At 37.4% G+C, this 12,396-nt stretch overlaps 1 protein-coding gene across 2 annotated transcripts in view; it reads right to left on the bottom strand.

Annotated features, from left to right (window-relative positions):
• npepps (aminopeptidase puromycin sensitive) overlaps positions 1-12,396 on the bottom strand; it is a 131,334-nt gene that overhangs the window by 70,129 nt on the left and 48,809 nt on the right. For both annotated transcript variants that reach the window (XM_035401028.1, XM_035401021.1), the window contains 4 exons: positions 9,373-9,469; positions 9,249-9,282; positions 8,331-8,445; positions 4,797-4,961 (listed from right to left, as the gene is read on the bottom strand). In XM_035401028.1, coding sequence (XP_035256919.1) covers positions 4,797-4,961; positions 8,331-8,445; positions 9,249-9,282; positions 9,373-9,469 — 411 coding nt within the window. The remainder of the gene's footprint in view (positions 1-4,796; positions 4,962-8,330; positions 8,446-9,248; positions 9,283-9,372; positions 9,470-12,396) is intronic.

Here is a 12,396-nt window from a genome sequence, read left to right as displayed (position 1 = left end):
GTGCTGGCAATGTTCTAGCTTCACAGCAAACGGGTGCATCAAACTAGGGCTGGGTGATATACCACAACAATAATCGATTATTGAGATAATTATGTAGTACTGATAAAAAACATATCACAAGATCACATGGAAGCTGTATGACATTGCTGCTGACTGACTGCCTTATCAACACCCAATAGATAAGCAGTTACACTTTTTTTCTCTGGAAATTTCATGCGGCTATCACATCAGGTATAATTAAAAAGAAAAATACAAAAAGAAAAGCAATGCACCACCACATGGCAACAACTTATTGCATTCCATAAATATCGTCATGGTATATGACCCAGCCCTATATCAAACAGAATGCATGATTGAGCCACCTTAGGCTACGGCGATTAGGCTACAGCATGAGGAATATCCTTAGAGAATAGTGTTAACTATTTTCAAGACAATCAATTTCATTGTGAGTGGTATGAATTCTGACAAAGCTGGCCACAATGAGCCACTATGAAAAGAGTTATTAGCCATTAGCATTATTAGCAATTCTAACAGTTGTCGACTATGACCAATGCAAATATAACATTATAATAAATATGACAAAGGCAAAGGCTGCAAAAAAATTACGTATAACTAAAATATTTCAAGCAGTAATACTTACATATCGAAAATACGTAAGTATTTGCCATGCTTGCACAGGTTGAGATAATTAATGCTGCTGAGAGTAGCCTCCTGTGCTTTATTCTTCTGACGCTCTGCCCATATATCCATATCAGCTTGGTGAAGATATGTTATCAACAAAAATTACACCTCATTGGGTATGTCTTTCCCTGCTAACCCTGTAGCTCAGTGGTGACCAACCCTGTTCTGGGAGATCTACACCCTGTAGGTTGTCACTCTAACTCTAATAAAAGAACACCTCATTCAATACCCAGAGATATTGTTGAGTTGCTAATCAGTAGTCAGGTGTGCCAAATTAGGGTTGAAACAAAAAACTACAGGAAGGTAGATCTCCAGGAACAGGGTTGGTTACCACTGCTGTAGTTGAACACAAAACTGTGAGGATGCGACCGAACTTGCTGTTATGCTCCAACCTAAAAAGCTGTTCCAGACATCCAATTAGGCACGTCATACATTGTTGGAAAGCTTACACAGTCCTCCACTGGATAAAATAATTGTCAATCAAACCACAATGAACTGGAAAGGCCCAGAATGGCATAAATAACGTGTGGTTTTACGCACAGCTATTTCAGAAGGTATACAGGCATTGCAACTGAGTTATTTCATGAACAGATTATTCAAGGCAATCTACATATTTTGCATACTGATTCCATGTTAAGTAGCTCCTATTGAGAGTAGAATGACGTGGAATAATTACACAAGAATTTCACTTGTTTATTTCACTATTCAGCGAACAGCATTTGTCATACAATACCTACAGGGCTATTGTTAGTTTTGTCTTGTTGCTATGACGGAATATGAATTTTTGGTGGTGAAAGAATATTTTCCTGAATTCCCAGATAGATGCTGTTGTCCAGTGTGTTATGCTTGGGGGGTATGGTTGCAGATGAGATTGCAGGGAGGGGGTGCTTGTTAAATGGACGATCTACGCGACAATGATGGTACTTACAAATTCCGTAGTTGCCATAGTTGTCAGGTACTAATAAAGCTAGAATGCAGAGTTTGTCGTTTACACTCATAGGGCCATATCTACTAGGCATGAGGGGCGACATAGCTCAGGAGATAAGACCGATTGTCTGGCAGTCGGAGGGTTGCCGGTTCAAACCCCGCCCTGGGCGTGTCGAAGTGTCCTTGAGCAAGACACCTAACCCCTAACTGCTCTGGCGAATGAGAGGCATCAATTGTAAAGCGCTTTGGATAAAAGCGCTATATAAATGCAGTCCATTTACCATGATGCCTATTTTGCAAGGCAGGAAAGCATCATTGTTGTCAAGTTCTGGATAGTTGTTCTGGATCCATGGGTACAATGAATAGGCATTGTCACCTTTAAATGTTAACATGTCTCAGTAAAAAAAAACTTCAGAACACCGTTTTAATATTTGTTTAATTCCGTACCCAATAGCCAACCATCCCCAGAGTCGCTGTCTCCACTTTATTTTTATTTGAAATAAATCAATTCATACATCATTAAAAAAGGTTTTCTGTCCTTAAAGACTTAGTTTATTTTACTCTAGTGGTAAATGGATGCTTGGTGACAAAAAAACATGATGCCCCGTTTGTATAAATGTATGTTTGCAGAGTGCCATCCAGAGAGAAATGAGGGTTGGAACCCAAAATGGTGTTTGATATTTATTAAAGAAATACATTTTACTCATCAGTGTTTTTGGCTTTTTAAGTTACTTCAGTTTTTTTTTTAAATAAAATTTTTTTAAATGTTCTGCATGCTCTAAATCAGCGGTGCACAAGGCCCGATCCGTTTCAGGATTTTGTGCCAACTTCTGCACTTAATTATTGAAGTATCTCAATCATACCTTGATCTGACATTTGTCTATGCACGCAGCTACAGCCACAGACTGCAAGTGTATCCTGAATATTTTACTGTTCTCGAGTACAGGAGTGAACCAACGTAGTTTATAGAGCTGTCGGAAAACTAGAACTAAGGTAATTGGTTGGAGCAAAAACCAGCACACAGACCGGCCCTCCAGGACCGGGGCTGTGCACCTCTGCTCTAAGTGACTGATGGAAAGAAAACAGGTACCTAGTCACAGGCATTTATAATATGCACACACCAGATTAAACTGTATAGCCAGCTATTTGCTTTGTAAACATTTACCTGGATGTTAAGAAGCAAACAAAAGCAGCTTTCCTCATCTATTTGGACATCACCACAATCTCACAATAAATTACAAAGTTGCTTGTGCGCCACTGTTCACACAGTCTTTTTCATGAATAAAGCCCCATGCTTCATAATCTGAGGATGTGGTCTCTCATTACAAGTGGAAATGTTTTTCCTTGATTAACATTAGAACAAGCAGGAAAAAACCTGCATCGGCACATTATAGGGCGTTTTCATTTACTGTTACAACTATTCCACACCTCCGATACAATCATACCGACTAGGTGATAAGAATATAACACGGACTGCGTGTACCTGGGTTTTAACTGTACCCAACGTGATTAAGTTATGAGTGTAATTCAAAAAGCGAATGACTATCAACATGTCAAAGCTGTTTGAAGTAAAATTTTATCAGCTAAATATTTTCTGAATAAAAAAGCAAAATCTGAAAACTTACATTTATGGCGATTCTCCCCTACTCTAACACGCTGACAATGTCTCGTCTTATGAATGGCCATGCTGATCTTGTGCTAGAGAGAAGTTAATACCCACTTTTTGCAGATTTTAAAAAAGAGACGCAATTAAATTGTGCTGCTACGGCCATGATAAATCACTTCTAGAAGGTGATAGGCATACATTTCTATTCTCTCCTCCCATTTTTGCGGTTTAACATCAGAATTCCTTAAAATACATATGCATTAACCCGAACATGAAAATTGTAGGGATGCCGTATTTCTCTGGTTTTTCCAGAGCAAACCTCTGGTGCGGCCCCTTAGGAAATATGGTAAAACGGTATCTCTCTCATTAGCGTCTCTAAAAGCCCCACAAATCCTTAGAAAATATGGCCCACAGTTTGGTTGCAGAGTCAATTTAAGTCTGAGTTCAGAAATGTCAGGACACTGGCATCTTGGCCACAAGGGGGGTTGCACAAAGGGGTTAAATTATGGGTTGGGACCGAAAATGGGTCATGAGAGTGTATGAGGTGGGTCCCTAAATGAGTCTGTAGTCCACTAGGTTAAGCTAGTATGTGTATTTGATGGGTCCATGAAAGACACTAAATATCAAATTTGTTCAGATATAAAACATTTTAAGAACCACTTCTTTGAAGTGAAAAGTATATGATTAGGAAATTATTAACGGAATATTCTAATGCACTGCAAAAACAAAACATTGCAAAAAGCATACTCTCAAAGTGTTAATTATTAACTCCTTTGTGCAGAAGCAAAATTGGGCCAATTTTCACCTGTTTTAAACTGTTCAGTTTAAGGCTTTATAACGCTAGATGCTATAACAACCCCTGTTCTGTTTTTTCTAGTTTTATAAGGTTAGGATATTTTAATTTTAAATAAAGTTAATGGGTAGGTGGTTATAAGGATGACCCAACAAATGTCCCAAGATAATATTCAATCTTATCTCCAATTTCTTTGTAACATTACAGTATCTAGGCTAAAGTTAGTCGCAATCAAACAGTTACCTTACCAGCCATCGGTAGCAAGCTCTCATGTTCTTGATCTGTGCAGTGTAGTCCTATTTACTGTACCATGGTGTATTCAAAAAGTGTAGTATCGCCCCCATGCATTCTAAAGGCGTAATGTTTATCCTGAGCATTGATGTTCATGACATTGGTGAAAAAGTATTTTAAAAATAGTTATTTAAGACCGATTTGAAAAAATATTCTTGAATTCAGGGCCTTGGCCAATAGTCAAACTATATGCAACTTTCATCCAAATCAGAGCAAAACAGTAGGAGTTATGGCTGTTACAAACAGACAGACAGACATACACGAGTGATAGCAATACCCCCTCTTGTGCAAGCTTCACTCGTGCACAGGAATAATGAATGTGAATGATATGAGTGATCAATTTTTGGAGTACAACAGGTTGGAGAAAGAAACATATGTCATTTATATTTTTACTTGCAGCATTGCTGGCATGTTTGTTTTCACTACAAACTTTCTTTAAGGTCACAGCATAACTCAACAGTTCGGTAAGAAGTGCACAAGTTAGAGTGAGAAGAGTACCTCTATGGGGTGGCTGTTGTCCAGTGCATCCAGGTCCAGTGCTCGGGTGTAGTCAGCAGACACAAATTGTGTCCAGATATCATACTCAGGGAAACAGTGGTCCACACACAGGTACTCAATCCAGGATGCAAAGCCCTCGTTCAGCCACAGATGTGTCCACCACTCCTGCAGTCAGGGTAAATGGCAAAGGTTTAAAAAAATAATAATTCAAACTTGTGCAATATAAACTGCAGAACCATAAAGCAAGATGTTATTTTTCTCATAAGAAAAATAAATATGCAAATACAACTTGCAGGCATAAAGACATCCTGCGAAGTTATGGCTTGGTGAGGTGGCACGCCCCAATACCTACACAGCACTGTGCACTTTTAAGGATTTCATACAGAAATAACCACAATGACCATAGACTCTCAGCCCAAAACAACATTCCATAATTATACCAATAATTTCTGTATCTTCTGACAAATTCACAAACAACTTCACACATCCACACAAAGCCCCAAACTTGAGTGATTGTGTTTTTTACTTCTTTATCTTGTCGATTACTTCATCACAAATGCTCCAGTACCAAAATCAATAATTCTCCCCATTGTATTTGTTCATGCCCATTTCTTTATGCTAATCACATGAAGAGAATTGCACATAAAATTTACCAACACTCAGCATTCATCGTTTCACACAACAGGGATATTCAGAAAAAGAAACATCTGCACGTGTCATGAATCCCATATTGATTTTTTTGTAGGAAAAAGGATTTAAAGGAGGTGTAGTCAAATAACTTTTCCACAATTTTTGCATATTCATGTTTGACTATCTTTAAAGGGAACCCCGTCTGTTAAGACTTGCAGGGCTCCATATGTTGCAAATGGCCACAACTATGCCATGCAGAAGATTTCAGTTATTTCAAAAATCCCAACCTTTAATAGAAATTTTGACTTGGAGGTTGCCATTATTTTAGATGTGCAATGCACTTATGGGTAGATGACGTAAAAAGGTTTCAGTGGAAGTTAACTCAGTTGTTGTCTTGTCCAGCAGTTGTGGTTATTAATAGTGAAAAACATCAATACAATGCCACAGAATTTGTGTGTGATGGATGCACAAGATCTCTGAATAGGAGGGATTCAATACACATCTTAGTGTATCAGCACATATTATAATTAGGGATTATGCATTTAAATGAGGTATCACCACCGGTTTAAACTCATATATATGATGTGGATCAATAACATTACGTCAATTAAATGAATGGGGTTACATTATGTACACATTTCAGTTTCACCAAAAAGGATAGTTCGAGTTGTATGGTCAAGTGATTTTGAACGGCTGCTGCTAGAAAGCGAAGCTCTTCACAACAATTTTTTCGTCTCTGTTGGCACAGGCGAGCGGTTGCCACACAGACACCACCTCTTATGCCCTATTCTTGTCTCCTGTGGATCTTCATCATTTTGATTTATTTGATGAGAGTTGTCCTCAGTGAGTTGTCCTCACTATTGTGGCTATCTTAGCTCATACATATAAATTATTTCAAGTAACTTGGTCCTGTGTTTCATCTTACTATCTGAGGTGGTAATTTATGCATCATATTAAAGTGTCAAATAACAAAAATTGCTTCATAGAAGACAACATCATTTAAATGAATGCTTTAAACAGCTGATGTAAACTTGCACTCCAGAAAGTACGTTCACACTTGGTTGCAAAGTTATTGTATATTTCCAACTTAAAATAAATATTGATTGTAAAATAGATACTGTGCATACATAGAAAAATGTCCACATGGGGACATTTAAGTAATCTAGCAGCATATAACACTCGTATTTACAAACACACATTTATACCACAAAACTTACAATCATTTACACCGTAGAAAGGGGTGGGGTGAATGAATGAATAAATTGATTAAAATGCCAAATATTTAAGCCTATTGAATATTGAAACTTACAAGCATATCCAGACATATGTTTGCCCAAGTAATGTACTGTATGCTTCCTGGTCAGAAATTTTAGCCAAATAACAACAATAGTATAATTTATTTTAAAATATAAAGTAATAAAAACATCTTAATTGTGACACTAGTTTGTAAACGTAATAATAATAATAATGCATTTTATTCATTATGTGCTTTTCGTGCATGAAAATTCTCAAAAATAAGAGTGCAGATATTTTATACATTTTTAGGTGTAATAGCTGAATTGAAGTTTTCCACCATAAATGATAGGCATTTGACACTTTCATGTGAGACAAACTTTGCATGACCATATTTTCTTCTAATGGTAAGATGAAAAAAAACACAGGGGCAAGTTATTTGAAATAATTTAGGAAACGTTGGGTAGCATTGCTTTGGAATAGAACTTCTACAATGTGTGAGTAAAGCTCACCATGATTGTAATTTTTATATCAATACTCTAAATCGCAAGTGTAGATTTTGGTGTAAGGCGTAAGTTTTAACTAGAATGTGAAGTTTATGAATAAAGTTTAGTGTAGTTGCTTCAGCAGTTGTTCAGCTGTAATCAAATGAAGCATTCATTTTTTCATGCAACTAATGTTCTAGACAATAACTCCATTGTAATGCCACCATCAATGATCAATGATCAATTGAAAATGCTGTCTTCAAATGCTGCCTTTCGTCTGAGATGCAGCCTTTGTGGTCTGCACATTTTTATTTTTTGTTTTCCTATTGCATGTAGTTAATTTTTCTTTAAATGCAATGGACAAATGATCAGAGATTGCTCAGCCAGAGTTTCCAAGTACTAAGGAAATCTTGTGCCACCTGCATACCCACAAACTATGGAATTAAGTCATGTTGTTTCTTTTCCCTCCATGATCTGGGTGACTCTGTCTCCTGGCTAGGTTTTCAATCATTTTCATATGCACCAGCTGATTTGTGTGTTAATTTTAGATATTGGCTGTAATTAGTAATCAGATTTGTAATGAGGCAAACTATCTAACGACAGTTAGGCTTGCTCATGAGAGGGCGAAAAAACACAAAAAACGTCCTGTCAGCAAGAAGATGGCCAAACTCTAACCCTAACCTAACGGAGGGAAAAGTGGATAATTCCCCATCTGTCCCCTAATGGCAAGAGATTTTCACCTGAGAAAATTTGTCTTGTCTTGTGTATAATATGAATTTGAAAAACTCAAATAATTAAAGTACAATACAATTCTCTTCCAAACTTTCCAAACTCCCACAAATCCTGACACTCTTCCACCAACTCTAGCACCAAACAGTAAGTGACAAAGTATAGTAGAATTATGAAAAGCAGTATGTGATGGAAAGCATTGTTACGACATGATTAAGGTATTATAATGTTATAATGATTACGAAATATGTCAATTTTACAGGAGCCCCTGCCAATTAAAAAAACAGAGGTACCAAATTTGAACACACCACTCTGAAATTAGGAGATGAATCAGCTCTGCTGCTTTCATTTGCCAACAGTGTGAGGTATCAGGTATGCATCCTCTTAAATGGTAGTTGTCCTGAAGGAATGTTTGCTTCTGATTTTGCATGAAGGGTATTCATGTGAGAAGAATTACCATTGTTACCAGATTGCCAAACCACTGGTGTGCTAGTTCGTGGCCCACCACTAGCGCCACCCACTGACGTGAGGAAGAACAGGAGTTTTTGGGGTCAATGAGCAAGGCTGTCTCCCTAGAGAGAAAAATGTGTTAGCTGTTGGAGTAAACAATAAGACACATTTCTACTTTGGCACTGTTCACCGCTCACTTTCAAACATAAAATAAAACAAGTATGTATACTCAGCTGCACATAAACACATGCCTCCTAACAGCTGTAACATTGAATGAACTCATTACAAACATTTTTTTTTCCCATGAGTTTCTTCAAACAGGAGTTTTGAGGAAGACAAAAAACTGATATTACCAATAAATGGACTGCTCAAGTAAATTGGATCTTCCAAATGCTGTGCCATGCCCACAAAAAACTATTGAAAGCAATGGTTCACACCAAAAATGAAAGCTTCAAATTGTCCAAAAAAAAAGACTTAATTTTCTAAACATGATCACCTCTAAGGATGCTATCCACAAAACTCCAGTCCACAATGGATAGAAGTCAACAAGTCAACAGAGGAAGTCCTTACCAACAATTAATCATTTGAAACCTGCATGTTCACAATTATCCATTTCCATTGAAAACAAAACAAAAAATGTTTCAGGATCATTTTAAAGTTGCCAGCCAATGTTGGCCAGGCCATGGCAACAATAATAATGAGATAACCTGCTACTTTAAGGTACTGCTGGTTTCACAACTCTGCTTATTGACTTCTTAAATGTTATAAATATCTGTCACTTGTCAAAAATCCTATACCACCATTTGCACTGTATAGACCAATTATGTAAAATGATAAATAAGGATTTGTTTCCCCTAAAAATAATTCATACACAGACAAAGAAACAGACACACAGCCAGACAAACCTATAGGACAGACCACTTACCTATATGTTACAAGGCCCCAGTTTTCCATGGCCCCTAAAGAGCAATGCAACACGTGTCAGAAATTAGTACATATCCTTAACTTTGTCAATACAATGATGATTTAAATTTGGTTTGTATACTGACCAGCAGCAAAATCAGCAATAGCTATAAGATCAATTTTAGGCAGTGGATACGGAACATTGAAGTAGTCTTTGTAGAAAGGTAAAGTCTTTGTTGCAACCTGGGGGTAGAGAAGATGAGGCTTTAACATTGGATTCCAGGTTAAAACATTTTTAAAATTGAAATGTCTGAATTCTGCATAATACATGAAAATAACAGTTTCATTTGTTCTTTTAAATGATTAGTCCAGTCTGCTAAAAAGAAAAAGTTTGCAGAGTGATCATTCTACATACTCTTGTAAAGGTGACATGGTGAGGATGTGGCGTTTGAGTATATGTGCTGTAATGTGAAGCTGCATTTGTCCATTTCCTTTGTCAACTGTAATATTTGTCGTCATGCCGGCACATCTACATTGCTCAACTCAGACATTTATTGCTCTTGCAACTGTAACGACCCCAGTCATAAGTTTGTGTTTACATTTGTTACTTTTGCATGTGTCTTCTTCGTTGCGGTTGTCATACAATTGGCCGTTTCCACATCTGGTTGCATGGCTTGAAAAAGCTGCCGTTTGTTGCCTACCGGTGGGGACTAGCTCTTCAAACTCGTGGTTGGTGTGTTGTGTATAGTGATAGCTTCGTCCGACTTCGCATATTTGACCCTATCTTTGACTCCGATTTCTATCTAGCCCTTCTGGTTTGTTTGCTGATTTGATCTTGTGTATGACCACTGACTCGTTTCCTTCGACTCCGATTCATTCCTTAGCCCTTCTAGTTTGTTTGCCCTGTGATTTTGTGTTTCTGACCATTCGCTCTCATATTCGATTCCGATTCTCGCCGAGCCCTTCTGCTTTGTTTGCTGATTGGATTTAGTGTTTGATTGCATGCTCGTTTTTTACTTTGACTCATGTTTTGCCGTATAGTACTCCGCTAAGTTAGTATGTTCCCAGCTGGACAAAAAATCCTTCCATTAGGACATAAGTTTACATTGTCATTTTAACTTTATTGTTTTTGAAGCTACTATGGTTGGAGATTTAACACTCCATAGTGGGTACGCTATTCAGGCTTTTAGTTTCCGACTATGAGCTAACTGTCCAAAGTTCAGCGTTCAAAGCTGCCCCGTGCGCAGTAACCTTTGAAGACTAGCCAGCATTCAGTTAGATTTGGACAGGCACATAGGGACCGGAGTTACTGATATTTTTGCAGAACATTTCCTATCCATTTCCCATCATTCACCCTGTTATGGTCTGACCCCATACCGTGTCGTAACAGCAACCAAACTATGAATTAAAAACACAAACTCTGTGTTCTAGTTTTATTAGTAGACGATACAGGACAACTATGCTGAATATGGAGTATCAAAGCACCACCGCAGCTTGTCCATTTCACAAGGACACCCTCCCTCATCTGCAACTACACCCCCCACATATGACACACTGGGCATTCATAAAAATATTCTTTCACCACTAAAAATTTGTATAGCAACAAGATAAACCCAACAAGATGTACCAATACAGCAGTGAAAACGCTGCTTACTGAATAACAAAATAAACAAAACAATTTTTTCTGAAATTATACCATGCCATTCTACTGTCAGTATCTGTGACTAAATATGGAATTAATATACAACCTTACAATTGGTTTTACGCGTAGAAATGACCCTTTTGAGACTGAGTGGTCATATATAGTCTTGGACAATCTGTTTGTGAAATATACACTCATTTGTGATGCCTGGGTACCTTCCAAAATAGCTGTGTGTAATACCACACATGCACAGCGTAACCAAAAGTTTTGTCTCATCACCGCTGCCTTACGCATTCACTCTGTGATAGCAGGAAAAGACGCTGCACCCGGCGAAACGTAATTGTTGAGCTCGGTAATTTTTTGGAAAATATTATTATGATTGAGAACTTCTGAGCATAGCTAAGCCATATGTTTGCTGATAGACCTAGTTGAGATTGTTTTCTGGAGTACGTCAGAAGAGGAGAATGACAGCATTGATTCTCTGGAGGAGAACAATGCCTATTGAACACAGATAAGATTTCATCATCGATTAGAAAGTATTACTGCTCAAAATATTTTGGCTATATGCGTTATTTTTGAAAATGAGTGTCTTTTGAATAGGTTAGTGCTACTTTATAATGAGGACATTTCACACTGTAGAGTAAGCGTTCATTGGTAGCTCAGTCGTGTTCATTTCATGCTTTGGCTTTGACATGACGCTTAAACAAACAAAATGTTTCAGTGGACGGTAGAATATTCTTTTAATGTCGTCTTATCCCCATACAAGACATTACATACTGCAGAATACAGAAAAACAGGAGAGTTAATCATTACACATTTAGGTACGTGTACCACATTGTGTCACAATGTTTTGCATAATTTTTTCAATCTGATATCAGTGTTTCATCTTAGACCACCATAAGGGGCACATTTATATGCTTTATAATGGTCAAAAAGCATTTAATTCATTTTTTGAGAAATACTGGATATGTTTCTGGACCCCTAGATATTTTTGACCACTGTACAGACAGAAAGCTTGTAATTCCCACTTGAAAATAATGCAAAAGTCAAAACAGTTGATTTGTAGTGAAATACATGATTATGTTGTGATCTACAGCAATTTAGACATTTTTGATCGATTTGGAGACACAGGGTACACTGCTTACTTTTTGCTTCATAGATCTTTAGCAGTTCTGCATGTCCACCCTTTCATTTTATGCACTGGTGGTCAAGGAGTTTTTGATCCAGAACATGTGTGGTTTAACCTGTTTTATATATGGGATCTCTCAGTATTTCATTGCAAACAAAAAAGAACAAGTTCATATTTGCTTTTTTGCCAAGATAATTACATTTTTGCTCATTTGATGCTCACAGAGATTTGGATGCTTTAAATAGGGTACCCCCTAAATGGGCAAGGATTGGGAAGATTTGGCATCTGTGCGAAGGGATTCAATATTATAATAGAGTAAGACCATGCATTAAAAGTGCACAATCTTGTTTTCCTTCATCTGTGAGAAAAAGGACTTATCTTGAATAATTTCAAGTAAAG

The sequence above is a fragment of the Anguilla anguilla genome, chromosome 2 (assembly GCF_013347855.1).
Source record: "Anguilla anguilla isolate fAngAng1 chromosome 2, fAngAng1.pri, whole genome shotgun sequence".
NCBI classification, from domain to species: domain Eukaryota; kingdom Metazoa; phylum Chordata; class Actinopteri; order Anguilliformes; family Anguillidae; genus Anguilla; species Anguilla anguilla.
Note: the sequence above shows the minus strand (reverse complement) of the source record. Positions and strands in the feature narration are given on the sequence as shown.